Source organism: Hippocampus guttulatus, chromosome 22, assembly GCF_054856545.1.
Source record: "Hippocampus guttulatus isolate MCC_2025c chromosome 22, RoL_Hgut_1.0, whole genome shotgun sequence".
In the NCBI taxonomy this organism is placed as follows: domain Eukaryota; kingdom Metazoa; phylum Chordata; class Actinopteri; order Syngnathiformes; family Syngnathidae; genus Hippocampus; species Hippocampus guttulatus.
In genome coordinates this window covers 656,457-683,333 of record NC_141282.1, presented here as the reverse complement: position 1 = coordinate 683,333, position 26,877 = coordinate 656,457, and the positions used below count along the sequence as shown (strand labels likewise).

The 26,877-nt window shown below is 42.6% G+C and overlaps 2 protein-coding genes across 2 annotated transcripts; both read left to right on the top strand.

The window, feature by feature from the left end:
* Positions 1–6,486: 6,486 nt before the first annotated feature.
* Positions 6,487–12,538, top strand: LOC147185906 (uncharacterized). The gene is made up of 4 exons (XM_086103862.1): positions 6,487–6,577; positions 6,762–6,853; positions 9,273–9,446; positions 11,363–12,538. Exons 2-4 carry the CDS (start codon positions 6,782–6,784, stop codon positions 12,146–12,148), a joined length of 1,032 nt encoding a protein of 343 aa, XP_085959988.1. The 5' UTR covers positions 6,487–6,577; positions 6,762–6,781; the 3' UTR covers positions 12,149–12,538.
* Positions 12,539–14,871: 2,333 nt separating this feature from the next.
* Positions 14,872–26,063, top strand: LOC147185905 (uncharacterized). Its single transcript, XM_086102924.1, has 4 exons — positions 14,872–15,064; positions 15,233–15,324; positions 21,815–22,183; positions 23,392–26,063. The coding sequence occupies exons 1-4, from the start codon at positions 15,060–15,062 to the stop codon at positions 25,302–25,304; spliced, it is 2,379 nt and encodes a 792-aa protein (XP_085959050.1). The 5' UTR covers positions 14,872–15,059; the 3' UTR covers positions 25,305–26,063.
* The last annotated feature ends 814 nt before the right edge of the window (positions 26,064–26,877 follow it).

The window sequence follows — 26,877 nt, the reverse complement described above, 5'->3', positions numbered from 1 at the left end:
GATTTTGTTCTGATGTGATTGTATGTTTCTGATGCCTTTTTACCCTCCGTGCAATGTTGTTAATTTGTTATGACTTGGATTTGATAGTTAAGTGATCACAGAAGAAACTATTTCTTCTGTGGGAAGGGGAAGAATGTAAGCTTTTGTTAAATTGTTAATTCTGATCATTTTATGTTTGAGCATTGTTCTTTTATGTTACACGTACCTAAATTATATTCTGTTTAATAATTGCTGAAATATTCTTATGTTGCTTGCATCTGATTGGCAAAGAAAAGCAGGACGTGTTTTCGTTACCGAAAGAAGGGGTGTTCGTCGAGTTACGGAGCAGACGTTGGAAAATACTGCGATTGGCTGGCAACTGATTCAGGGTGTCCCCCGCCTACTGCCCGGAGACGGCTGGGATAGGCTCCAGCACCCCCCGCGACCCTAGTGGGGATCAAGCGGTTCGGAAAGTGGATGGATGGACGTTGGAAAATAAAAAGCTGCGTTCAAACGAAATCCATCTCTCCTTTTTGCCCATTCCGAACGTAGAGCCATCCATCCAAAACCTACGAATCCCTCAACTTACATAACTTTGGCTATTTTTTATTTAAATTTGTGTGTAGTCCACCGCTTGCCCAAAGGCAGCTGCGACACGATCAGCGTTTCGGTGAGTTCAAGTCGCACGACACTGGATGTTGTAACATAACGTACGACAATAACGTAATCAGGGTCTCACCCAAAAACAAAAAACAAACAAACAAAATAAAAGAAAGTAAAAACTAGAAGTGATCAAACCTGCTCTGCGTGAGTGAACTCGAGACTTCCTAAAAACAGCGTCGTTGCCCTCTTTTGTTCCACAAAGCTCCTTCTCCATTTCAGAAATGGCATTTCTGATGTAATTTTGGCACACATTTTCACACCATCAATCCGAAAACATTTCCGCTCACGCTTGATCTCTGCCTCGCAACGAAACGCGTCTGCTTGTTGGCGGCGAACAAACTCGGCTAAATGAAGCCAGCCCCGGCAGCACGAATGAGTGATGTCATCGTCCAAACAATATATCGATGGACGTTCTGCGTGACAGACCGGAGTTGACGTACCTTCAGTTGTAAAGAAGGGTTTGTTTTTATTTTGAGGATTTTTTTTGTACGGCAACTTTTTATGGACAAATTTCGAGACAAGACGTGACTCGACTCTAATGTAAAAACCTATGGTGACAAAATTTCACCGAGTTTGTATTAAATTTATATTGTAAATAAATACGTTATTCATAATATATTATCTCCAGGAAATTACAGAACTCATTTTTTCTCTTTCCTTTCCTTTATTTCGCTTCGCACGTGACACAAAGTTTGACCCAATGGACTTGCCGTAGTGTACATTCGTCGCTCAAGCGCTTTTAATCGACCGAAGCGCGCACTTCCACAGGCCACATTGTATTTTCCTGTATTTGTCTCAAATGTTACTTTCACCTTCACGTGAAACCGTACACAGCAATATTGCGGACACATTTCGTCTGTTCTTCTATCGTTTTAAAATATACACGGGGACAGAATTGTCTTACCCCTCATGAATGAAAGAAAATACCACAGTGGTCACAGAAATACAGTAACTGAAATCTTACCAAAGTCATACGAAACAAAAAAAATAAAAGGAATGATGAAAATTAACTTTTCAAAATCAGACAATATTTTCGAATGCTATTCAATAATGATATTTTACAAAATCATGAAACCGGCCTGGAAAAAAATGACGGTACCCTGAACTTAATATTTGTTTGCAGAGGCAATCACATCAATCAACGGATTGTTTTCAACTTCCGGTGAGACTTCTGCACCTCTCAGCAGCTATTTTGGCTAACACTGTGGGCTTTGCTTTCATTAACAGGGAGATACCAACAATTTTGTCCCGGTGTAAATCACACAGTGTTGTTGTGTTGTGGCATGTAAAGATCATTCAGTAATTTTTGAACTAAATGATATTATGGCATTCCCATTCTGGAAAGCAATTGTACTACGATTCTGCATCATCTCCACAGGAAGAAAAAAAAAAGATTATCAAAACGTGGAGTGGGAAATGATTCACCTTGAGAAGGCGTAATGCAATTACTTTTTTGTTACCGTTCATTCGAGATGTGTTTCTCGAGTCGGTCCTTGGTCTCGAGGACCAGTCCTTGGTCCTCGGCCTCAGAGTCAAGTCCTTGGAGTCAGGTCCTTGGTCCTTGGAGTCAAGTCCTTGGCCTTGTATTGCTGGTCCTCGGACACATTGAGTGATTAGAGCCTCGAATCCCTTGTATAAGGACCGCAACAATCACGAAGAAATCTAATAAATCCCATCCAAGGAAATTCATATTGATGGATTAACTCTGCCGCTTTCAGAGGGGCGGGTCTGCCCCTCTGATATCGGACAGCGCAACGTATAAAGAGCGGCATCACCGTTAGTTTCAATCACGGTTTGTTGCGTTCGCGATCGGCAGTTTAAATAGCGTGTAAAGCCTTTCTGTAACAGTGGTGTCTTTTATTAATTTATTTTTGCACAGTCGTCACGTTTGTGCGGTCGCACTAGAATGTTTGTTTGAACCAAGTAATTTGCGTTCCAGCTGGAGTCAATAATGTCGGCACTTCACTTCCGGGTTTGGCTGTTGGGATTTGGAGTCCTTTTGCTCGATTCCAGTTATGTTTGCTGAATGCTTTCTCATGTTTGGAATAATGAATATTGATAATACATAGTTTAAAATCATGGTTGATTTAATTATTTATTATTATTATTGTGAAATTGAAGGTATTAATTAATGTAGTATTAGTGGTAGTGGTAATAATAGTCGTACTCAGAGAATGTTTAGAGATTCAGCCATCTCGTTACCTCTGCGTCCCGCGTCCTAGACGCATAATTTTCCCACGGGACGCACAGTTCCAAATAATGTGCGTTTTTGGGACGCAAGGAAATTTCTCAGTCAAAACAAACAAACAAACAAAAAAAAAAACTACGGCAAGCCTGGGGATTTCACGGTAACAATCGTTACCAGTGGCGTGTCGTTTCCGTGGCCTAATTTTAACGGTACCGAAAAATAGTTGAACTATAAATGTCACCGCACACGAGTTGACTGTGTGATCCACGCGATTCACTGCGCCTGTATGTGTGTTTGTGATGTGGTGTGGTGTGTGAGTGTGTTTCTTCTAATTTACTTTCGTTTTGTTTTGTTTTCGGGGCTGGGGGGGACACAACAGATGACGTTATGTGCGCTTGCGGGTTGTTATTTTAGTCCGAAAACTGAGGAATCGCGCGGATGAAAGTTTGAGATGGCGGCGAAAAAAACTCACCAAGGTCTACTAATTACGATATTTAAGAAATGGGAATGCTTGTCTGATTTTTCGTATGAATCGTCCAAAGGGCGTATCACTAAACTCACCTGTGACGTATGCACAGAACGCGAGAGCGAAATACGACGCGAGGCACGATTACGAGGCAAGTTGGTCATTAGATTTGTAGGCTAATCGTTATAAGATAAGAAAATAAGATAAGAAAACCTTTATTAGTCTCGCAATGGAGAAATTCCCAATTCACAGCAGCAAAGTTATGAAAGGAAGAAGTAGAACAACAAAATATAGGAGCTGCTGGAAAGGCAGCCACTCTCGCGGCGCCATTTTGAAGTCAAAATAACAAAAATAACACAACACAACACGTAGGACACAGACAGTCGTGCAATCTTCACCACTTTTCTGCATACACTTTGTTGTCTGAAGCAGTTAGAGATGAAAGAGGAGAGGATCAAAGTGTCCTTTCACCAGTGCATCAGAGACGTCATGCTGAAAATGTGCACACGTCTGCTACAAGCTAAGTTTTGAAAGCAAACACGAAGCTGTAGCGTCCATTGACGAAAAGAGATGAGTTCACTTCTCCTGTCCCACGTAATCCGCTTCAAACTCCAAGCCGGGACTCCCAGTTCCAAATCCGCATCGGCGCTCCGCGCTAACGCTCCTTTCTTCTCATCGTCGGCTCCTCAAGACTAACATCCATCCAGCCGCAGACCGTTCAACAGCACCGATCTCTCCGCTGAACAAAGCGGGGCTGTGAAAAATGCTGCCCATTCCAGGCGCAAGACACAAGCGCCCCGGGACTGTCAAGCAACGACCGTCAAATGGCGCCGACATTCCTCCCAGTCAAAAACAGTGCTGGTATACCCCTGCTGCCGAGAAGGCGCAACCACCAAGCACAGAGTCTCCTCCTTGATGAATGTCGTGGCCAAAAAATGCTGAAAAAAGTCCACATCAGGTCCACACGACGTAACAACAAACAAAAAGTGACAAAACAAACACAAAAAAAAAAAAAAAAAGCAAGTCTCATGAGAGCACTTGCTGACGGCCTAAAATATTATGAAACAGTATTGGTTATTCTATAATTTACTGGTTGTAGCATGGTAACTTCATGAATAATACATTCGTCACAAGGTGTAGTAATGCTAATGTTAACTGTTGGTAGAACGAATGATGACGTGTGTTAAATTCTTTCGTCAAATTGATCGTAGATTACACATGCATCGTCTTGGGAAGAGGATGTCAAGCCACATCAATACTTACCTCTATTAGTGATTACCAGTCAATTAATCTTTGCAGTGTGAGATTGGAAAAAATACTCTGATGACGCCACATGAGTACACCAGTTTTTGATCCATTTATTTTTTGGAATAAACCTGGAGTACACAGCTGCTGATGTAATGTTCTTTGCTAATGCATAGTTTTCAAACATTGACCCTTGAAACATTATACTTTTGAGTTTGGGAATTCTTGATTATCAATATCAGTCAAAATAGAAAAATGGGTTCCCATGATGAACGTTTACGGAACCCAACATTTGTTATCGTGGTTTCCCATTCAGTAATCCGACGGAACCGAAAAACGGTTACCATGAATTTCCAAAATCCTCTGCTACTGAATTATTAAAATTTTTGCAACATTTGTTTATCATTGTATGTACAGTATATGTTGTTGTTTGTGTTATTATCATATGCAATTGAATAAGTAGACCCTTTCAGAATTCGAAATTTGGGACTCTCTCAATCCATAATGGCACTCATACTTTTCTGATCAGCGAGTCCCTGCGACTCGTTGCCGGTAAACTGTAAAATTATCACTGAGAGATGACCGCTTTTTCTGCAGTCAGTGATTGACTTCTATGCAAAGTCATTTCTCAACTTGTGTTCCGAGCCATGTCATGCCTGTTGAGTGTTGATTTACTTCATATTAAGAAACTACTGCACTAAAACATCCATCCATTCATTCATTTTCCGAACCGCTTGATCCTCACTAGGGTCGCGGGGGGTGCTGGAGCCTATCCCAGCCGTCTCCGGGCAGTAGGCGGGGGACACCCTGAATCAGTTGCCAGCCAATCGCAGGGCACACAGAGACGAACAACCATCCACGCCCACACTCACACCTAGGGACAATTTAGAGCGTCCAATCAGCCTGCCATGCATCTTTTTGGAATGTGGGAGGAAACCGGAGTACCCGGAGAAAACCCACGCAGGCCCGGGGAGAACATGCAAACTCCACACAGGGAGGCCGGAGCTGGAATCGAACCCAGTACCTCTGCACTGTGAAGCCGACGTGCTAACCACTGGACTACCGGGCCGCCCTGCACTAAAACATTAATTCATAAATGTATACCATGTGATTTTATTTTTTTTCTCAGTATAAATAACACGTACCCTGACTGTTCTACTCTTTGAATAAAAACACTTCATTCAAGCGTTCGGGAGTGCAAAGGGTTATGATGGAGGGGTGTTGCAAATCATGAAGACCTGCCAAGTGGTATGATAGCATTGTTTTATACATGTCCTCGGCTAGGCTTAGTTTCAAAATCAGTCCTTGGTCCTTGGCCTTGGCCTCGGAGGCAAGTCCTTGGTCCTTGGCCTTGGCCTCGGAAAATTTCTCAAGTCCTTGGCCTTGGCCTTGGCCTCGGAGTCAAGTCCTTGGCCTTGGCCTTGGCCTTGGCCTCGGGTTGCCGGTCCTTGGACACAACACTGGAAAAGTGGTGATGGAGATCATAAGGCTTGCGTATATTTGAGACAACTTCGAGGGGAAATGCAATGCCGCGCGCAGAGGTGTTGTGTGTCGAGTAAGTTTCAGCGGAAGATCTACTCAACTCAACTCAACTGAGTTTATCAAGCACTTGCAAACAACCATCACTGTATACAAAATGCTCGGCATGGAGCAAACATCATCCATAGAACTATAAACAGTAAAACAAAAAATTGATAGAAAAAACTGTAAAAAAAAATCTACGGCAAAGCAATATTAACTGATTTTATGTCAAGCGCGAACACCAATATTAAGCAGCGCGCGCACACACACACATACACACACACAAAATGAAGCAAAAAATTACGAAAAAATACAATTTACAGGCAGGTGTATTGGTGTCTTTGACTGGTTTGTCTTGCGATGAAGTTTGTTCGAAAGGAATTGCCGTATGTCGTTGCAGCGGCCTGTATATCTGCAGAATAAACTACCTACACGCACTTCATTATAAAAATGCACCCGTGAAAATCTCATTCCCTCTTCGTCATTACAACTGAACGCACCGAAGCCTCGATGCGGTACGTCCATCATTTCTTACTGGGCTATAAAATAATTCGCTCAAACTTTATTTTTTGAACGTTGAGCTTCCTTTGCCTAGCTTCCTAACCGCTTGACAAAGAGACTCGTTTCGTCACCCGGCAGAGTTACAAAAGTTGTGAGAGTGTATGGTGTTGTAATGAATCGTGTGAAAATGTTGTGCAGGAGGACGGCAGACGACGAGGATGATTTCTTCGGAGCAAAAGAGGACAACGACTCTGTTTTCGAGAAGATCGGAGTTGGCTCGACCAGAGCAGGTTCGGGCGCTTCTCGTTCTTTCGCCTCCAACCTTTTTTGAAAGTGAGCTCTTTCCTGGTCGCTGATTATGCGATGGGCAACCACTTTCATACACAATTCTGAATTCACCCTTTTGCTCAGATTACTTTTTAAGAATCTGATCATGATATCTCTATATACCAAAAATGTATCCAAAATGGCTGCTGGTTAGACACTGTGTTGCCAGCTCTACTATTCCGACAAGTATCATGAAGAGGATTCGTCCTCCAATCTCTTTGTGATTTGTTTAATTTAAGCATAAAGCGTCAATTTGCAGGATGCAATATTTTGAAAAATAAAAGATTTAGGCACTTTTTATCAGCATAATCAGCAAAACGGGACAACCTGAAATCTCAGCAAGATGCCACCCCTCCACGGTTTCCCGAGGGATTTTTTTATTCTTGTTTTTATTTCTTTTTTCCGCAAGTTGAATAGTTGTTTCAGAAAGAAATGTAGTGTCGGATTACATTGCAGTGGTTTGACAACTGTTGTTGACAGTTTGATGGAACATGCCTATTATAAATTATGTTTAAAAGAGAAAAAAAAGGTGTTTTTGAACACCCAGGGTAAAATGATTTCTGAATTAAATCCAAAATACCATGGCATGGTGATTTTTGTTTGGGGCGCTATAAACATTGATTTGTTGAAATTCAATAATCACATGAAGACCGCTGAATTAATGATGCTCAGTTTGTGTTTCAACCCCTAATCTTAAAACTGAGCTGATTAACTAAGGAGAGTGCAACATTGATTGATAATATTTATGGGAATAAATGAGGTTAAAAAGTGGATTATTAGTTTGTGGTGTAAGTGACCATTTACCAGTTTTTGCATCATTAGTGTTAAGGAATCTATTCCTTAATGTGATTTTTTTTTCTTGCCCCTCTCTGTTGTTGGTTCTGTTCAAACAAAGAATGTTGAATGCCATTGAAGGTATTTCCTGCTCACTGTGATTACAATCACCTTTAGTGCTCCCTCAACCCCACCACTTTTAGGACCCCCCTCCAGAGGACATGTTTAACATCAAAAGAGGAACTGTTATCTCAAGCATCTGTGTTGCTGCCATCACATCAAAGCTTAGACCGAAGACAATCGGGGGTAGTGGTGGTCTGGTCTCACCTCACCACTCCCAACTTTTTCCAGCCACACCGGGTCAGATGACATGCTAATTTCTTTGTATCCAGGATTTGCATGGAGCCGTAACTGCCCGCCTCTCATTATCATATTGTCTGTATATATTCTCGTGACTGAATTTTTTCTACACTTCCTGACGAAATCGGAAACGCCCAAATCGATTCGTAAACTGCAGAAAAGAAAAATAAAACCTTCAAAGTTACTGTTCATAGTCTCCAGCCTGCATTTGGATAACCAACATCCTCATCATCCAAAATTAATAAACACGCGGAGGAAGAAAAAGGTCGACTCCCCCCCAACATTTGAAATGGATGATAAGATAATGTCAAAAATGGAACGACAGACGCCGAAGTGAAACAGGGTAACATCAACAGAAGCAGTGGAGCTTTTGAATCATGATTGGCAAGAAGTTAAGATCCCCCCCCCTCCCAAAAAAAGGATACATGGAGTGTTTAGAGAGGGCTTATAATGAAATAAAAAAAATTGCCATCATCGAGACATTCCAACAAATATTGTTGAGCAAGACAATTCGATTATTAGTGAGAAAAAGAAGCTTGTTAAAGAATGTGATGATTTCTTTGTCAATGTAGGTCAAGAATTTGGCAAGAGCCATTGACCTGCCTACTCTTTGAGTGATGTGCTCCAAGTTTTTAGATTTAAGAACCTGTTGTAAACTCCAGCTTCTTTCATCTGAGGCAGCACGGCTTCGTCACATCTCGTCCGGATGACTGTCATGCACTTTACTTCGGAGTCACCCAATCCTCCAGCTGGTCCAGAATGCTGCCGCTCGCCTCTTGACTGGTACTCGTCAGAGGGAACACTTAACTCCTCCGCTGGCATCCCGACTGGACCCTATCTATTTTTTAGTTCTTTTGAAGATTCTATTACTTGTTGTCAAGTGGCTGTGTTTTTGAGACTACATGGAAAGAGGAATAAAAAAATAATATTTAGCACTTTCATCGTGGCCCAGCATTGCAGCTGCAGTGAAAATACGCTGCCACAGAAGGACCGCCGTCACTCAATCAGTACGGCTCGAGCTCTACGCGATGTTAAGTGATCTCAATCGGCCTGGCTGGGGGTGGCCGCCATGCAATTTTGAACGCAGGAAAAACATTGAACATCTTTTTACCCATAGATTGGAATAGCTTTAAGCACCGATCAACCTCAAGCAGGAGTACAAACAGCCATGTGCAAATTCCAATTTCCAACATGAGAATTGACTTGACCAAATGTTTTGTTGAACTTCATGTGTTTTGTCCTGGACAGCAGGAGCCAGAGTCCTCCCACATTAAGGAGGAAGTGGAGGATGAAGACCGCCCCTGCATTCAAGAAAAGGAGGAGCCAGAGCCCCTATCATTAAAAAGGAGGACGGAGGGCACACTCATATCAAAGAGGAAGAGGAAGAGCACGTCCACACCAAGGAGGATGAAGGGTATATCTGCAAGTTGTCATCAACTGGTGTCCCTTTAAAAAGTGAAGACGAAGGCCAAAGTGAAGCGGGGCGAGGAGCGGGGCCTCCACGCAGCAGCTCATATCAACACATGATATCAGAGGGTGATGGAGACCACTGTGGAGTGTCACAAGTGGACAGCCTCCTATGTATCCTAACACCACGCCCCACAGCACCACTCGGGAGGATGGTGAAATTGGCTTCACCACAACTGAGTCCTAAATTATTGATGCCTATACATGATGTAATCATCACCACATTGTTCAAATAGAGCCGCCCAAAGTCAAAAACCTAAAAAACACACAAACGTCAATTTCAAGTCTGATAGTCGGCCAAATATTCACGAAACACATTTGTATTTTGATCACGTTTTGTGGAGTTACGGTGGGCGACTGGTTAACACGTCCGCCTCACAATACAGAGGTGCAGGGTTCGATTCCCGCGCCAGCCTTGTGTGTAGATTACATGTTGTCCCCCGTGCCTGCGTGGGTATTCCGGTTTCCTCCCACATTACGGATGGTTGTTCGTCTATGTGTGCCCTGCGATTGGCTGACACCAGTTCAGGGCTACAGCCCGAAGTCAGCTGGGATACACTCCAACACTGCCGCAAACCCTGCGAGGCCAGGCGGATTACAATATGAATGGATGGATGGCTAATGTTTTGTCCATGGTGTTTCATTAACATTTGTTTTTGCCTAAATGTGGCCAGATTTAGTCACACCAGCTGACTAATAAATGTTACGAGCCTTATTACCTTTTTATTGTAATAGCCTTAAATTACAATCGACCACAAGGCATTCTTGCTTGGCTCTCGATGAAGGCGGACACTTTTGCTTTCTGCTCCTGTTCCCCCACCCCGCCCCTTTCCTGCTTGCCACTCAGTCCATGTGCTGACTTTGTCTGACTTTTCCTAGCCTCCTGTCATATTTTCATCCTAAAAACAAATATGGAATTGGTTGGCTGGTCTCTCGATGCCATCGACAAAATTTTCTCGATGAGAAGAGCAGGCTACTTGCCCCTCGGGGACTTTTGCTGCTGGGTACACCCGAGATCCTTGGAGGAAGCGGAGAATGGTGTGCCTGTCAACACTGTCCGTTGAGGATGTGGATGACATTATTACATTATTGGCCTTCCGATAATGGGTATGCTGTTGTTTGGTGTGAGCAGTTTCCTGGTCTATCGCAAAATTCAACCGACGGGAGCGGCTCTATTGGAAGTGAAGAGGCTGCCGGTCTAAGGATGGCATAGTGCGGATGTCCAACACTCAGACTCAGACTGTGCTCAACCACAAACTGTTGCGGTTTTGGAGAAACTGGAACCCGTGCTCAAATATTGACTGAAATCACGGATTTGGCTGATCGACGCCACTAAAGAGACATAAGCCACGGACTCAAGGCTGTCTTAAATTCTTGGGCAGCCTGCTACCAAAACAACATCTGCTATCTCGACCTTCCCCTGATGAAAGTATGCACGGAAGCTAGTCCCCCACCATCACCCCCTCCTTCATACATTCCCTTGCTTCACCGTCTTCATTGTTTATGTCTTGTGACCTGTTGTAACTGTCATATGCTTGTGCAGGCGTTTTTTGCCTCACTCAAATTATCCTCAAAATGAGGGGAGTTCGACCGTGGTTTTTTTTCTCCCCCTCTCCCTCCTTGTGGTTTCTTTCTGACTTCCGGGTTGAGTGAACGCTGGTGCGTTTTGGCTGCCACTGCTCAACCCGTATTGTGTTTTTTGTTCTTGTAAAGTGTCCTTGGGTGTCTTGAAAGGTGCTTATAAATAAAATGTATTATTATTATTATTTTTTTTTAATAAGTATAAATCTAAACAATGTCTGCCATCTACAGTTACACTATGAGAATTGACTTTGCCAAACCTTTTTTCTTTATCTTCTTGTGTCTTCAAGATGACAGTGAAGATGTTTGTCCTGGGCTGCGGGAGTCAGAGTCCCCCCACATTAAAGAGGAATTGGAGGATGAGGTGGACCCCTGCATTCAAGAAAAGGAGAAGCCCGAGCCTCTTATTAATCAAAAAGAAGTTATCAAACCACACAAAAACCCATACTGGGGATAAACGTATTTTCTGCTCAGTCTGTGGTCAAAGCTTCTCACGTAAGGAAAGCTTAAGAATTCACACAAGAACCCACACTGGTGAGAAGCCTTTTGCTTGCTCAGTCTGTGATAAAAGATTCTCTCAGACGGGAACCATAACAAAGCACATCAGAACACACACTGGTGAGAAACCCTTTGCCTGCTCAGTTTGTGCCCAGAGATTCTGTCAGAAGGGACAGTTATCAAGACACACCAGAACCCACACTGGTGAGAAGCCTTTTGCTTGCTCAGTTTGTGGTCAAAGATTCTCACATAAGGAAAACTTAATAATTCACACAAAAACACACACTGGTGAGAAACCTTTTGCCTGCTCAGTCTGTGGTAAAAGATTCTCTCATCAGGGGAGCTTAAAAAGACACACAAGTACCCACATGAGCGAGAAACCTTTTGCTTGCTCAGTCTGTGGTAAAAGATTCTCTCAGAGGGGAATCTTATTAAATCACATCAGAACACACACTGGTGAGAAACCCTTTGCCTGCTCAAATTGTTGCCAAAGCTTTTCATGGAAATATCAGGCGAAGAACCATGAGTGTTGCAATGCACCAACACACTCTTCAATGAAGCTTTGGTTTCTCATCTGATTAGGCTTAATCACTTCATGCTCCAAGGATGACTGAATTCTATGCAGCATCTTGCAAGGTTCCTCAATGAAAGAAATGTTTGTGTTTGTTGTGTTGAAAATATTGTGAGTTGTCAGTTTGTTGAGATTTTTTTTTTTCATTTTGAGTTTTGGCTATGAAATTTAGTTTTAGTTTAGTTAGTGTGTTTGATCATATTTAGACCCTTTTTTTTAAGAAAATGCATTTTAGTACATTTATTCATTTATTTTATTTGATGTCATCGTGTTGTGGATGAATTGATAGTGAAGGGATTTTCATGAATACGCTTTCATATTACTTTTTCACAGTTTTTCATGTATTCACAACACACTTGTTTTGTGTCACGGCTGCCTCATATCATCATAGTTAAGGTAATACAGTAGTTGAAAATGTATGACTGCAAATAATACTGTGTTTCTGAGTCTCAGCGAGTATCTGTTTGTGGTGAGTGTACATGAGAAAGTAAGAGAGAAAAGACAGATCCAAGTTCTTCTGTAGTTCTCTATTGAAGCCCAGGCTGGCAGGTGTACCCCAATGGTTTGAAGAAAATCTGACATTTGTTTTGACACGAGTCGAGGGCCAGTATTGGAAACAATTTGGACAGGTGCACCAAATCTACTCAAGATTTCACCGCAAAATTAATATGAATACACCAAGGCTCCTGAGGAAAATCCCATAGTTTAAGTGGTGCGGCTGCAGGATTGTTGCAAGTTTTAGGACATGATGAACAACTCATTTCCATATGTTCGACCTCTTTGTTTCGCTGTAGCCACCCAAAGGAACTTCTTACTATCTCTTTATTTTCACGATTCCACTGTGTCCCGCATGAAGGGGCTCTAGCATTTTAGTGTGCCCTTACAGTGGAATGATTACGGTATCCTCCTTCCACACGGCAGACACCCGGACTGGACGGTAAGCTTCCACCTTCTATCGTGGTAAAGTTTTAGGTTAGAGTTATCATCTACTGACCACCCATTCGTGACCATATCTATCACTGCCGATAAATCATGTTCAGCACGTGGAGCCTTTTTCACTGTGGCTCCAGTTATTGGCGCTCTTTCAATGTCCCTGGAATGAAAGATTTCTACTGTGTTCGATTCAGCTTTTCAGAGAACACAGTAGGAACCTTGAAAGTCCATCTGCGCATCAATGAGCATTTGATTTGCGATGCTTGATGTCGTAGGAGTGAGCCGACAACAGTAAAGGCCACCGCTGAAAGACGGGGAGCTGCAAGAGATGGTAGTCCAAAACTGCTTCACCTTTATGTCACTCCCTTCTCCTCTGCGCTCACCGACTTTGACTTGAATTGATTTGCACTGACAGAAATGCTCGCTTTGTGTTCACATACAAGGGTCGTGGTTCGCGCTGGAGCCGATCCCGGCTGTCTGTGGGCAGTAGGCGGGGCACACCCTCAACTGGTTGACAACCAATCGCAGGCAATTCACAGCTGAACAATCACACTGAGGGACAATTGAGACGCAGGGGTGTCAAACTCATTTTTGTCGCGGGCTATTTTGGAGTTACGTCTTCCTCTGGAAGGCCGTTACACAGCTAAGCTATTCAGCTAAATGATAATTTTTTAAAAATTACTTGTACACAGCAAATTGATGGATCACTTGTTTTGAAATCAGTCAAATATTTTTTTGCTGAATTTTTGTACAAGTGAGTGTAAATAGAGTAACAACATTATTGCAGAAGCTCAACGTTATTTATTACACATGACAACTTGTGTGTTCCAATTACCTGCCATGCATGTTTTTGGAATGCGGGAGGAAAACGTACCCACGAGGGTGAGAACAAACCAACTTCACACAGTAAGGCCAAAACCAGACTTCTGGACCTCTGCACTGAGGAAGACAGCCTAACCAGCGGACCGCCGTGGCACCCCCAATATATTTTTAGATCAGAACAGGACTGACTGAAATAGACTGCGGAGAAAAAATGCTGAAAACCGCATTTATGACCCGGAATAAAATGGAGGTTTTTCAGTTTCGAATGAAATGTGTTATGGAACTATGCATTTACTTTTAGCTTCATATTTTTGAATTTTCCTCTGCTTGCACACTAGCAGATCGCCACTGCAAAAGAAAATATCTGAATGGCTTTCCTGCAAAAATAAGAGCCACTTGAACACTGCACACCTTTTTAAATTGTGAAAGTAATTTTTAGATCAAGGAAAGCACGCCAAAGGTGTGGACAATGCCGATGACCATATTAGTAGTCAGGAAGTCGTACAACGAGGTGATGGCGTCCCTGCAGTTTCAGCGTCACCAGTGTTGAATAGGACACTTGCCATGCTTTTCGGGAGATGGTAGCTCCAAAATCTACTCCTTGTATAACTTCATGGCGAGGATGGCTTGACGACAGTGAGGAGCTCCAACGTGCACCTTAAGGAAAAGAAGGTATAACGGAAGGTGTTTTAGTGTAGAAAAATAGTGAGTGACATTTGAGTACATTTCAAAAACATTCTGGAAAATGCTGTGCAGCGGGTGTAAGCAGGCGAGTCGAGAGAACGTCAGCGGAGAATCTATGGCAATGCCACTTGGACAAACCTTATGTCGAACGCGAATAGCCATGCACAGAGGCGATATCGTTGAGGGTGATTATTCCATCATCGTGACACATAATATCCGAATAACGAATCCACTGTTTACAGGCACAAGTTAAGCGCACGCATAGTCGCATACATGCGTATTAAATGCGTATTAAAATACTAAACGTGTTTGTGTTGCGACTAAGTTTGTCCTAAACGATTTGCCGTAAACGATGCTGCAGCCCGTGAATTAGCAGAATAAGCTACTGATACGCACGATACAAAAAGAAAAAAAAAAGGTTGAACCCTTGGAAATCCCATTCTCTCTTCTTAATTACAACCGAACTCACCGCAGCCTCGATGCAGTAGGTCCATCATTTCTTACTGGACGATAAATTCGCTCAAGCTTTTTTTTGACTAACTTACTTAGCCTCGCTTGCTAACCGCTAAACAAAGAGACGCGTTTCGTCGTCCAGCACAGTTCAAGATTGAATGAGAATGGTTGCAATCAATCGTGTGAAAATGTTGTACAGGAGGACGGCAGATTACGAGGATGATTTCTTCGGAGCAAAGGAGGACAACGACGCTGTTTTGGAGAAGTCCCAAGTTGGCTGGACCAGAGCAGGTTAGGCCTAGTCTCGTTCTTTCGCTTTATTGCAGGGGTCACCAACGATTTTGAAAGAGAGAGCTAATTTTTGGTCGCCGATCGACGCGATGGGCTACCACTTTTATACACAATTCTGAAATAACACATTTGCTCGGATTACGGTTTAGTAATGTTTCATTGATGTCTCGTCATACCTAAAATGTAACCAATATGGCTGCTGGTTCGACACTCCGCTGCGAGCTCTTCCAATCCGACAAATATCATGAAAAGAATTTGTCATTCAAGGTCCTTGAGGGTTTGTTTAACTTAACGAGGAAATAGAGCATCACTTTGCAGGTTAACTTCATGCTATTTTTGGAAATTTAAGCACTTTTCATGACAACCAGCAACTCTGGATTGACTGAAATCACGGCAAAACAGCGCTTTTATTCCCTCTGTTTGGAGAGGGATTTTCTGTTTATATGTGTGTGTGAGTGTGGTGTGTTTTGCAAGTGTAAAGATTGTTCAGCAGTTTCGGCAAAAAAATTACATTTGGATGACATTACGGTGGCTTGACATCTGTTTTTGACAGTATGATGGAATTTGTTTCTTTTGAAATTATGGTGAAAAGAGCAAAAAAAAATGTTGGTCAATTGCATGTATAGAACATCCTTGTAAAACCATTTCTGAGTTATATCCAAATCACGATGACGTGGTGATTTTTGCTGTAAATACTGATTTGTTGAAATCTAATCATAAACGGAGCACTCTTTATTTGATTTATACTATATTCAGATTGTTTCAATCCTTTAATTTTAAACCCAAGCAGAATAATTAAGGAGAGTCAATATTTTTGTTCATGTAACTAACCCATAATTTGACAGATTTTTAACGATGATTGTGTAATAAATAAATAACAATATTACTGTCAATATCACGTTATTTCTAGACCACTTCCTGTTACGCAAAAAAGAAGCAAAGTGTGGCAAATTTTATCCTGTCTGGAGGAAATCAAGACCCGGATGTCACAGAATTTCTTGAATTTCAATGAAGAGAAAACAGAAGTGATGTTGTTTGGGCCCAGTGACCCTTGTACATCCCATCTTGGGGATTTGGGCCCCCCTGGCTTCTTATCTGAAGCCATCTCAAACTTGATTCTTCAACTGGACATTGATTTTAAATTCGACTGGCAAATTGGTGCCGTTGTGGTCTTTGGCAGCTGGGGAAAGTAAAGCCTCTCTTTTCTCAAGAGCACTTTAAACTGTAGTTCATGTTTTCGTCACGTCTCGGCTGGATTATTGTCATGCGCTTTACTTTGGAGTCAACCAATGCCCCATTGAACATTTTCAGTTGGTCCAGAATGCTGCCGCTCCCCTCTTGACAATTTTCCTTCTCTGGCATCCCTTCACTGGCTCCCCATCCATTTTCTTGTTCTTTTTAAGATGATTTATTTTCAACTGGTTTATGGGTTTTTGAGAGGAAGAACAAAATAATGTTTCAATCATGTACACATTTGCTTTGCGTTGTGATGCTCCTAATTGGAAAGGGTATTTATGTAGCCTCGCCGACTCGTCACCGGGTTTTCAAACCAAATTTCCACATGTTGTCACCGCCATGAATTATGACATTGTAACCACCAGTTGCGGTAATTTTTCTGCTCTGTTAACGCCTTTTTCAAAAAAGTGTCTGATCTTCCCTGCCGTATCTGCAACATTAAAAATCATAAATGTCACTTTGTCACGGAGAAACCTTTATTTTAGTAATCACACATTCTTAAATACAAAAAAAACCCCTTGGCAATGTTTACCTGTTTCTAGCGTCCGGCAGGGAAAAAAAGGACACCGCATAGCACTGACCCGTGGGGGGAAAAAATGCAATACAATACAGTATATCTTTATTTATACAATGATCCCTTGCTCGAACGCGGTTCACTTTCCGCGGCTTCACTGTTTCACAGATTTTTTTAGTGCATTTTTTTAATGCCTTTAAAGAATGAATTGCATTCTGCATCCTGATTGTCTAAGGCACTGACCGACGTGAACAGTCTCCCCACCTCGTCTCTGTACAGCTTGCCAAAATGACCTTTGCAAATTTTTCGTCTTTGGTTTCATTGTATCAGTGGCGGATGCTGCTCTGTCAAGGAGGGGAAGCTCAATTTCGGCCTACACCATAAAATGTGTCCGTTTATTTATACGTGAATTCTACTCTCCGTTCCTATTCAAAAAAAATGACGGGTTGCCATCACCATAAGATCGGAGATTGGCTCATTTCATTCTCTCGACGCCCAGCGTCCGCGCGGTCGACGCTCAGCATCCACACAGTTTAAAGCACAGTGAAGCTGTGGGAATGAATGAGAAGAGAGTCGCGTCATATAGCCAGTAGTAAGCAGCTGATTCGGAACAAAAGTTGAGCGCGTTGTAGCACATATTTAGTCAATGACATGTCCACACAATTGTACGTACACACGTACAGTATATTTGATCACTTACTTTTTGACATTTTAGGGGAAGTTGAGCTTCCCTTGTGGTCTTAGAGCAATTGCCTCCGCATTGCATACATAGTTCAGTATTGTATAATAACTGTATAAAATAAAGCTGACTATCAAGTACCAAGAACAACTTTATTGTCAAATGTGCTGCATGTGAAACATACAGCACATTTGAAGTTTGGTCCGTCACATTTTTTTGCTTTTTTTTTTCATAAATCCTATTTCTAGGATTTCTCTTATCACTGGTTCTTTTTGGAACGTAACCCCCGCGATAAACGAGGGATTACTGTACAGCGCTTTCACAACAGCTGCAGCTGTAACAAAGTGCTTTACAAAACAGTTAACATGAAGTAAAATAAAGCACAACACATAATATAAAAACACGGACAGTCGTGCAATCTGAACCACTTTTCCGTCATATGCTTTTTTGGTTGAAGCAGTTCTAGATGAAAGAGGAGAGAATCAAAGTGTCCTTTGACGAGTGCACACGTGTCAATTTCAAGGCCCTGGGTCCAGGTCTGGCCCGCCACCTATGTTTCTGTGGCCCGCAAAAGCAAATCAAATGTGAACTAAAATCTGTCTCAAAAATGTCAAATTCTCATCTGCAATAAATAAGAAGGATATTGTAAGCCAGTGGTCCTCAACTAGAAATGCTGTAGGTCCACTTTTTTTTCTTTTTTAATAAGACCAAGGTCCAATCCCATGCACGGCGGTCATGGGGAGCAGGGCTATATGCCCATTTAGTATGGTCAAGCCAAGCTTATACAAATCGACATTCCTCACAACCAACCAATAATGGGGTGCATGAAAATAACAATTATTCTTTGCCAGTACACAGCAAATAATGAGAGGTATTGTGTTGAGGCACAGGAACTCTTGTTGAAATTTTGTTAAGTTGTGCCTGCTTAATAATAGAAATAGCCCTTTTAGGGAAATAAGACATTTTTACTTTAACTTTGTTAAACAGTAGTTGTCTTTTTTTCCCTTAATTTAACAAAAGCAAAACAAAATACTCATTTTACCAAAATAAATACTAAACGTGAAAACAAAAATATCCTTTTCATTTGTACAATTCCCCTTTTCACATCCCCTCTGAAATCACTGAAAAATATATCAGAAGAGGAGTTCAGAACCATTTTAAATACTGACACAAGGGAGCACAGGAATGTGCAGTGCGGTTCTTCCACTGAAGGTGAATGCAATGTCTGAGGCATGCAAATATTATTTGAGGACGCCATTGTGATGTTCATTTACCATGTTGCGGTGTTCTGCTGTTAAACAGCTGCAAAGATCCCCGGGTAGACGGGAGCAGAACTGCACACAATCGAAACCTCCCGCGATTCGTCTTGTCTAATTGTCTGTGTGCGGCTCTCTTGGGCTGAAGCTGTGAGCACACTGTGGCGTCGCGCATGCGTCTGTTTCCTGACACAATCATCCATTTTGAATGCGTGTGTTGGAATAGACGGGTGCTGACGCTTATGTATGGGCACACCTTAAGTTCAGAGGAGCCAATCAGCGCATCGTATATGCTGACGCTTATGTATGGGCACACCTTAAGTTCAGAGGACCCAATCAGCGCATCGTTATCGCCGACATGCCCTGCTCAACCAGGGTCTCCAGTTAGTCAAACATTATACACACACACAGTCGCGCTGCTGCGGTCCTCTGCATTACATCTGTTAGTGCACGCAAAGAATGCAACGGATAATTTTAACAAGCAATCGCGGTAATGCGCAGATTATAGTCCAAAAATATAAAATGTATAACGTAAAAATCACTTTATAATTTATTATTTTATACAATTTGCCGAGGGTCCGGACAGAAGAGGTCGGCGGTCCGGTCGTGGATCGCCGTCCGCCAGTTGAGGAATTCTGTTGTAAGCATTTTCTTGTAACCAAACCCGCCATGACAGTAACTTAAACAAAAGTGGAGTAAACCGTTATTCTTGACTTCATTATATGGTTTCAGTCATAATGATCCTCCGAGAGAAACAGTAACTAAAATATGACCCACAAAAAAATGAATTTAACACCCCTGTACTCCTGGCTCAGAGACGTCATGCTCAAAATGTGCACACGTCTGCTCCAAGCTAAGTTTGAAAGTAAACAAGAAGCTGTCGCGTCCATTGACAAAAAAAAAAAAAAGATTGGCTTACTTCTCATGTTCCATGTAAATCCGTTTCAATTCGAAGTGGTGACTCTCAGTTCCAAATATGCATCCACGCTCGGCACCGATGTACCTCTCTCCTCATCCTTGGCACCACAAGCCATTCATCCAACCACACCAGCGCAGACTGTCCAACAGTGCTAACATCTCCACTAAACAAAATGGCTGTGAAAAGTGCTGCCCATTACAGGTGCAAAAAACACAAGCAGTCAAATAGTCACGTAATGCTCCTCTCTCATGTGGTGTTCCATAGGGCTCAATTCTGGGGCCTCTGCTGTTCTCACTGTACCTGCTCCCATTGGGTTCCATCTTAAGGAAACGTGGTATTTCCTTCCACAGCTATGCAGATGACTGTCAGGTCTATGTCCCACGAAGCAAAAAAGACGCTTTCTCAGTGAGGCCACTTTTATCCTGCCTGGAAGAAATCAAAACCTGGATGACACAACATTTCTTGAATTTCAATGAAAAGAAGACAGATGTGATACAGTTTGGTCCCAGCGGCCCTTGTACATCCCATCCTGTAGACTTGGGCCCCCTGTCACCTTATCTTAAGTCAACTGGTTCAAACTTGGGTCTTAAACTGGACAGTGATTTTAAACTTGACTGGCAAATTGGTGCCATTGTTAAATCCAGCTTCTTTCATCGTAGACAGCTGGCTAAAGTAAAACCTCTCCTTTCTCATGAGCACCTTGAGACAGTAATTCATGGCTTCGTCACATTCCGGCTCGATTACTGCAATGCACTTTATTTTGGAGTCAGCCAATCCTCCATCAAGCGTCTCCAGCTGGTTCAGAATGCTGCTGCTCGCCTCTTGACTAGTACTCGTAAGAGGGAGCACATCACTCCCACTCTGGCATCCCTTCACTGGCTCCCTATACATTTTAGAGTTCTTTTCAAGATCCTGTTATTTGTTTTCAAATCTCTAAATGACCTTTTGCCACCTTACCTCTCTGAGCTCATCTGCCGCTACACACCTGCCTCAGGTCTGCGGACCAGACATTATTAGAAGTTCCAAGAACTAAACTGAGGCTCAGAGGGGATCGAGCCTTTTCCGTTGCTGGTCCCTCTCTCTGGAATAACCTTCCACTGAACTTTCGGCAAGCCCCCTTGCTACCCATCTTTAAAACCCGCCTCAAAACTCACTTGTATTCTTTGGCAATTGACTCGGCATGACTCAGATTTGATCTTGGTTTTGCTGTTTAGTGCTTTCTACCATCTTTGTTACTGATTTGCTGCTTTCCTATTGTACATGTTAGTTGCTCCATGTACAGCACTTTGTATGCGGCGATGGCTGTTTGAAAGTGCTCTATAAATACAGTTGAGTTGAGTTGAGAGACATTCCTTCCAATCAAAATCAGCACTGGCACACGCGTGCTGACGAGAAGGCGGTACCACCTCTCCTTTGACGAATGACGTGGCCAAAAATACTGAAAACAGTCCACATCGGGTCCACACGAAGTAACAACAAACACCATGTGACAAAAAAAAAGACAAAAACAGCAAAAAAAGTAAAGCTCTTGAAGCACATTTGCCGGTGACTGCCAACTAGGACCCCATCTTGGTCTTTTCCGTCCACTTCTGTTGATATCGCGCTTCCATAGTCGCACTGTTCTGCAAATGCATTTAAAATACAAAGCTGCAGCACAGCTGGAGCTCCACGCTGTGTTGAGTGATCTCAATCAGTCTGGCTGGGGGTGGCCGCAGTCCAATTTTGAACGCAGGAACAACGCTGAACAACTTTTTACCCATTTATTGTAAGAGCTTCAAACACCAATCAACCATTGGTATAAATATAAAGAATCATGTGCAAATCCAAAGTTTAAACATGAAAATTGACATGACCAAACCTTTTGTTTATCTTCATGGGTCTTGAAGACGTCAGTGAAGACGCTGGTCCCAGGCAGCAGGAGCCAGAGTACCCCCACATTAAGGAAGAAGTGGAGGATGAACAGTGTCCCTGCATTCAAGAAAAGGAGGATGAAGGGCACACTCACATCAAAGAAGAGGAGGAAGAGCACCTCCGCACCAAGGAGGATGAAGGAAAGCCTCCCTACATCAAAGAGGAGGAGAAGGAGTACATTTGCAAGTTGCTATCGACTGGTATCCCTTTAAAAAGTGAAGATGAGGGGCAAAGTGAACCGAGCAGAGGGGCGCGGCCTCAAAGCAGCAGAATTTCAAGTCAACACACGACAACAAAAGGTGATGGAGGCCACTGTGAAGGGTCACAAGTGAACGGCGTCTTAGGTATGCTTCCACCACACCGCACAGCACCATTGGGGAGGATGGTGAAATTGGCTCCACCACAAATTATTTATGGCTATACATGATAAAATCAACACCACATTGTTAAAAATAGAGCCATCCAGAGGGAATAACCTCAAAAACACGCAAAACTCAATTGTAAGTCTGATCCTCATATTTTCAATGAACACATTTGTCATCTCGATAAAGTTTTGTGGCGACACGGTGGAAGACTGGTTAACATGTCTGCCTCACAATGCAGAGGTGCAGGCTTTGATTCCGGCTCCAGCCTTCCTTTGTGGAGTTTGCATGTTCTCTACTTCACTCAACTATATTTATAGAGGACTTTAAAACAACCCCTGCTGTATACAAAGGTCTGTACCTGGAACAAAAATAATTTAGACAACAGCAAAGACAGACAAGCAATGGCAAAAATGGCAGTGGATGCCCCTTTTGAACGCCAAGCTAAGGGAAATTCCGTCAAAATCTGAAGATGGACCCCTCGTCAAAGGTGGCGTGGACGGCAATAATGCCGTGGTGCTACGCAGGGAGCTAACGACTGGTATCGGGCATGGGTCGACAGGGTCCAGGGCCACGCCACGACTGAGTAATTCCTTGCATTCGGGAATGAGCAGAGCTGAAAGCGTGTTTCAGTTCCTATTTTAGCTTCACCAGCTGACCGCTGCGTATGCCGCCACGGTGCTTCCATGAAGGGCATGTGTGAATGTGGAAGAGGTCAGCCGGTGTGTATGCCAGAAATGGAGGCAACGTCCTCTCACCGCCGTCATGAACCTTCGATGTATTGTTGAAAAACTAACAAGAATTTTCTCCCACACCACGGACTGTATATGTGTGATCCACCATGTGTGCCCTGTGACTAGTTCAGGGTGTACCCGCAATCCATCCGAAGTCATCTGGGATAGGCTCCAGCATACCCACAGCACTTGTGAGGATGAGCAGATTAGAAAATGGATGGATGGAAAAGGTTTTGTCCCTGGTCTTTCAATAACATTTGTTTTTGTCTCAACGTGGCCAAATTAAATCACATCAGCTGGCTAATAAACGTTATGAGTCTAATTACCTTTTTCATTGCAATAACCTTAAATTACAATAAACCACAAGTACAAATATAAACAATAATCTGTCATGTAAAGCTACACCATGAGAATTCACTTTGCCAAACCTTTTTTCTCTATTTTCTTGTCTTGAAGATGTCAGTGAAAATGTTTGTACTGGGTGGCAGGAGCCAGAGTCCCCCCACATTAAGAAGGAAGTGGATTATGAAGAGCACTCCTGCATTCAAGAAAAGGAGGAGGTAGACCCACCTCTCATTAAAAAGGAGGACGAAGGGCACACTCACATCAAAGAGAAGGAAGAGCTCCTCCAAACCAAGGGAGATGAAGAAAAGCTTCTCGACATCAAAGCGGAGGTTGAGGAGCAGAATGTATGCAAGTTGTCTTTGACTGCTATCCCTTTAAAAAGTGAAGATGAGGGCCAAAGTGAAGCGAGCAGAGGGCTGGGGCCTCCAGGCAGCAGCTCATGTCATCACGTGACATCAGAAAGTGATGGAGGATCATTTGCAGATGGTCTCTTAGCTCAACCATCGGGTGGTGAAGACATGACTCCATGCTCTACTGAGACTGATCCTAAAGCGTATGAAGGTGATATGACATGTGAAACTGACAAACGCTGGAAATGTTCCCAGTGTGGGAAAACTTATGCTTGTGCCAGCAGTTTGAAGAGGCATATGATTTGCCATTGTATTGAGAAACCTTATCCATGCTCATTATGTGGCCGAAGATTCTCTCAGAAGGGAACCTTAAAAAAACACATAAGAACACACACTGGTGAGAAACCTTATGTCTGCTTGGTGTGTGAGCAAAGATTCTCCCGGAAGGAAAGCTTAAAATGTCACACAAGAACCCATACTGGTGAGAAACCTTTTGCCTGCTCATTGTGTGGCCAAAGCTTCTCAGAGAAGGGATACTTAAAAAGACACATTAGAAGACACGCTGGTGAGAAACCTTTTACCTGCTCAGTTTGTGGCCAACGTTTCTCTGAGAAGCGAACCTTAAAAATACATATGAAAACGCATACTAGTGAGAAACCTTTTGCCTGTTCAGTTTGTAACCAAATATTCTTTGATAAGGGGCAGTTAAAAATACACACAAGAACCCACACTGGTGAGAAACCTTTTGCCTGTTCTGTTTGTGGCCAAAGATTTTCTCATAAGGGACACTTAAAAACACACACAAGAATCCATACTGGGGAAAAACCCTTTCCTTGCTCAGTTTGTGGTCAAAGATTCTCCGAGAAGGGAAGCTTAAAATTACACACAAGAACACATACTGGTGAGAAACCTTTTACCTGCTCAGTTTGTGGACAAAGATTTTCTCAGAAGGGAAGCTTAAAATTGCACACCAGAACACACACTGGTGAGAAACCTTTTACCTGCTCAGTTTGTGGACAAAGATTCTCGCAGAAGGGAGGCTTAACAATACACACAAGAACACACACTGGTGAGAAACCCTTTGCCTGCTCAGTTTGTGGCCAAAGATTCTCTTGGAAACAACACTTAAAACGTCATACAAACACACACACTGATGAGAAACCTTTTCCGTGCTCAGTCTGTGATAAAAGATTCTCCCTGAAGGGATATTTGACAGCACACATCAGAACGCACACTGGTGAGAAACCTTTTGTCTGCTCAGTTTGTAACAAAAGGTACTTGACAAAGGAACAATTGACTGAACACACAAGAACACACCCTGATGAGAAGCCTTTTTCCTGCACAGTTTGTGGTCAAAGATTTTCTGAGAAGGGAAGCTTAAAAAGACACACAAGAACCCACACTGGTGAGAAACCTTTTGCCTGCACAGTTTGTGACAAAAGATTCTCTCTGAGGGGAAGCTTAAAAATACACACAAGAACCCACACTGGTGAGAAACCTTTTTCCTGCACAGTCTGTAGCCAAAGATTCTCTCACAAGATATCTTTAAAGCGGCACAAAAAAAGACACATCGGTGAGAAAACCTTTTCCTGCTCAATTTGTGGCCAAAGCTTCTCGTGGAAGTATCAGGTTAAGAATCACAAGTGTGTTGGTGAGATAAGCAGTCATCAATGAAGTTTTGGCTTCTCATCTGAGCAGACTTAATCAGTTCATGCTCCAAGAATGGCTGAATTCAATGCAGCGTCTTGCAAGGTTGCTCGAATTCTGTTTTTCTTTGTTGGAGTGAAATAACAAGTCAAAATGTTGTGAGTTGTCGTCTTGTTAATAATCTTTTTTTTTTTGTTTTGTTTTGGTTTTGAGATTTTGTTTTACTTAAGTTAATGTGTTGGCTAGGATTTATACATTTATAATATATGAAAAATGTCTTTCTTTTCACATTGTGGATGAGTAGATAGTTAATTCATTTTCATTTGTACGTTTTCAGTTTGCTTTATTGCAATTTTTTTATGTTTTCACAATATAATGGCTTTTGTGTCAGTGCTGCCTTATATAATCATGTCTCAGGTAACAGTTTAAAATGTATGACGGCAAATAATGATGTGTTTCTGAGTATCTGTTTTTGGTGAGTGTCCATGAGGAAGTGAGAGAGAAAAGGCCGACACGGCGCAGAGAGCAGAAGATCGCATCGACACATCATAAGCGCCCACAGTCAAGGTTTTGCATTTAGTGCGATGATGCACACATCAGATTGCTCAGAGGACAGATAAAAATAAAAACAACATAGACTAAGTGAAGTTCAAGAATCGCTGTGTTTAAACTAATTCACGGACCAGCAGTATCATAATGTCACGCATGATTAGCATCCTGTACGAATGTGCCCATTCGATCGAGAATTTTTGCCATAAAAGTGCAATAAAACAATACAGAGGTGTATATTGCAACTTTATGCTTTTCCCTGGTACACTTAACCATTCCTACCACCGTAGGTGTTGACAATTAGCCCTTGCCTTTAATCATTAGAGCAATACATTCCCTTTGTCCAATGTTTAGTCATCCATCTATTCTCCAATTGCCTGCGTGCACACCAAATCTGTTGCGAACTTTCCGCCTCGCTTGATTCATGATGGTGTCATGCGCAACGATGTGAATTCGTACAGACCAAAATACCGTCAGGTATGCCAACCCCCTCACTCATCAAAATCGACCAAATGAGTGGTGGATGGAGCATGCACACTTCCCGACGCTCCAAACGTGTCATCCACCATGCATCCGCATCCCACCGCATCAACTGCATTGACTTTAATTTTAATCGCACCACCAGAAATGCTTGTAACTGATTTGGTGTGCACATACAAAGGTCGTGGTTCGCACTGGAGCGGATCCCAGCCGTCTGTGGGCAGGAGGCTGGGCACACCCTCACACTGGCTGACAGCCAATCGTAGGGCACACAGACAAACAATGACACCGAGTGACAATTTAGACACAAGGGTCAAATGAGTTTGACACCCCTGAGGGGTGTCAAATTCATTTTTACCTGGGGTTTTTCTCGGACAAAGTTAAAGAAATGACTCGGCACACAGGGAGAATTGTCTTCAAGATCGGCGGGAGGGATCTTCAAAATGCATTTAAAGCAATAAAAACTCAATTTGAGTGTCACGCCTAAACCAAAGGACTCATGCACACATTTCAACATGTATTTAGTTCAGGATGACCTCCTGAAGCCTAAATGACCATTAATTTGATCACA

Excerpts from the sequence above, each read along its gene's own strand:
- LOC147185906 (XM_086103862.1), top strand. The coding sequence starts at position 6,782 with ATGATTTCTTCGGAGCAAAAGAGGACAACGACTCTGTTTTCGAGAAGA. Across the intron at positions 6,854-9,272 it reads AGTTGGCTCGACCAGAGCAG|CAGGAGCCAGAGTCCTCCCA; the intron begins GTTCGGGCGCTT and ends TGTCCTGGACAG. Across the intron at positions 9,447-11,362 it reads GGAGGATGAAGGGTATATCT|ATGACAGTGAAGATGTTTGT; the intron begins GCAAGTTGTCAT and ends TGTGTCTTCAAG.
- LOC147185905 (XM_086102924.1), top strand. Across the intron at positions 15,325-21,814 it reads AGTTGGCTGGACCAGAGCAG|ACGTCAGTGAAGACGCTGGT; the intron begins GTTAGGCCTAGT and ends TGGGTCTTGAAG. Across the intron at positions 22,184-23,391 it reads ACAAGTGAACGGCGTCTTAG|ATGTCAGTGAAAATGTTTGT; the intron begins GTATGCTTCCAC and ends CTTGTCTTGAAG.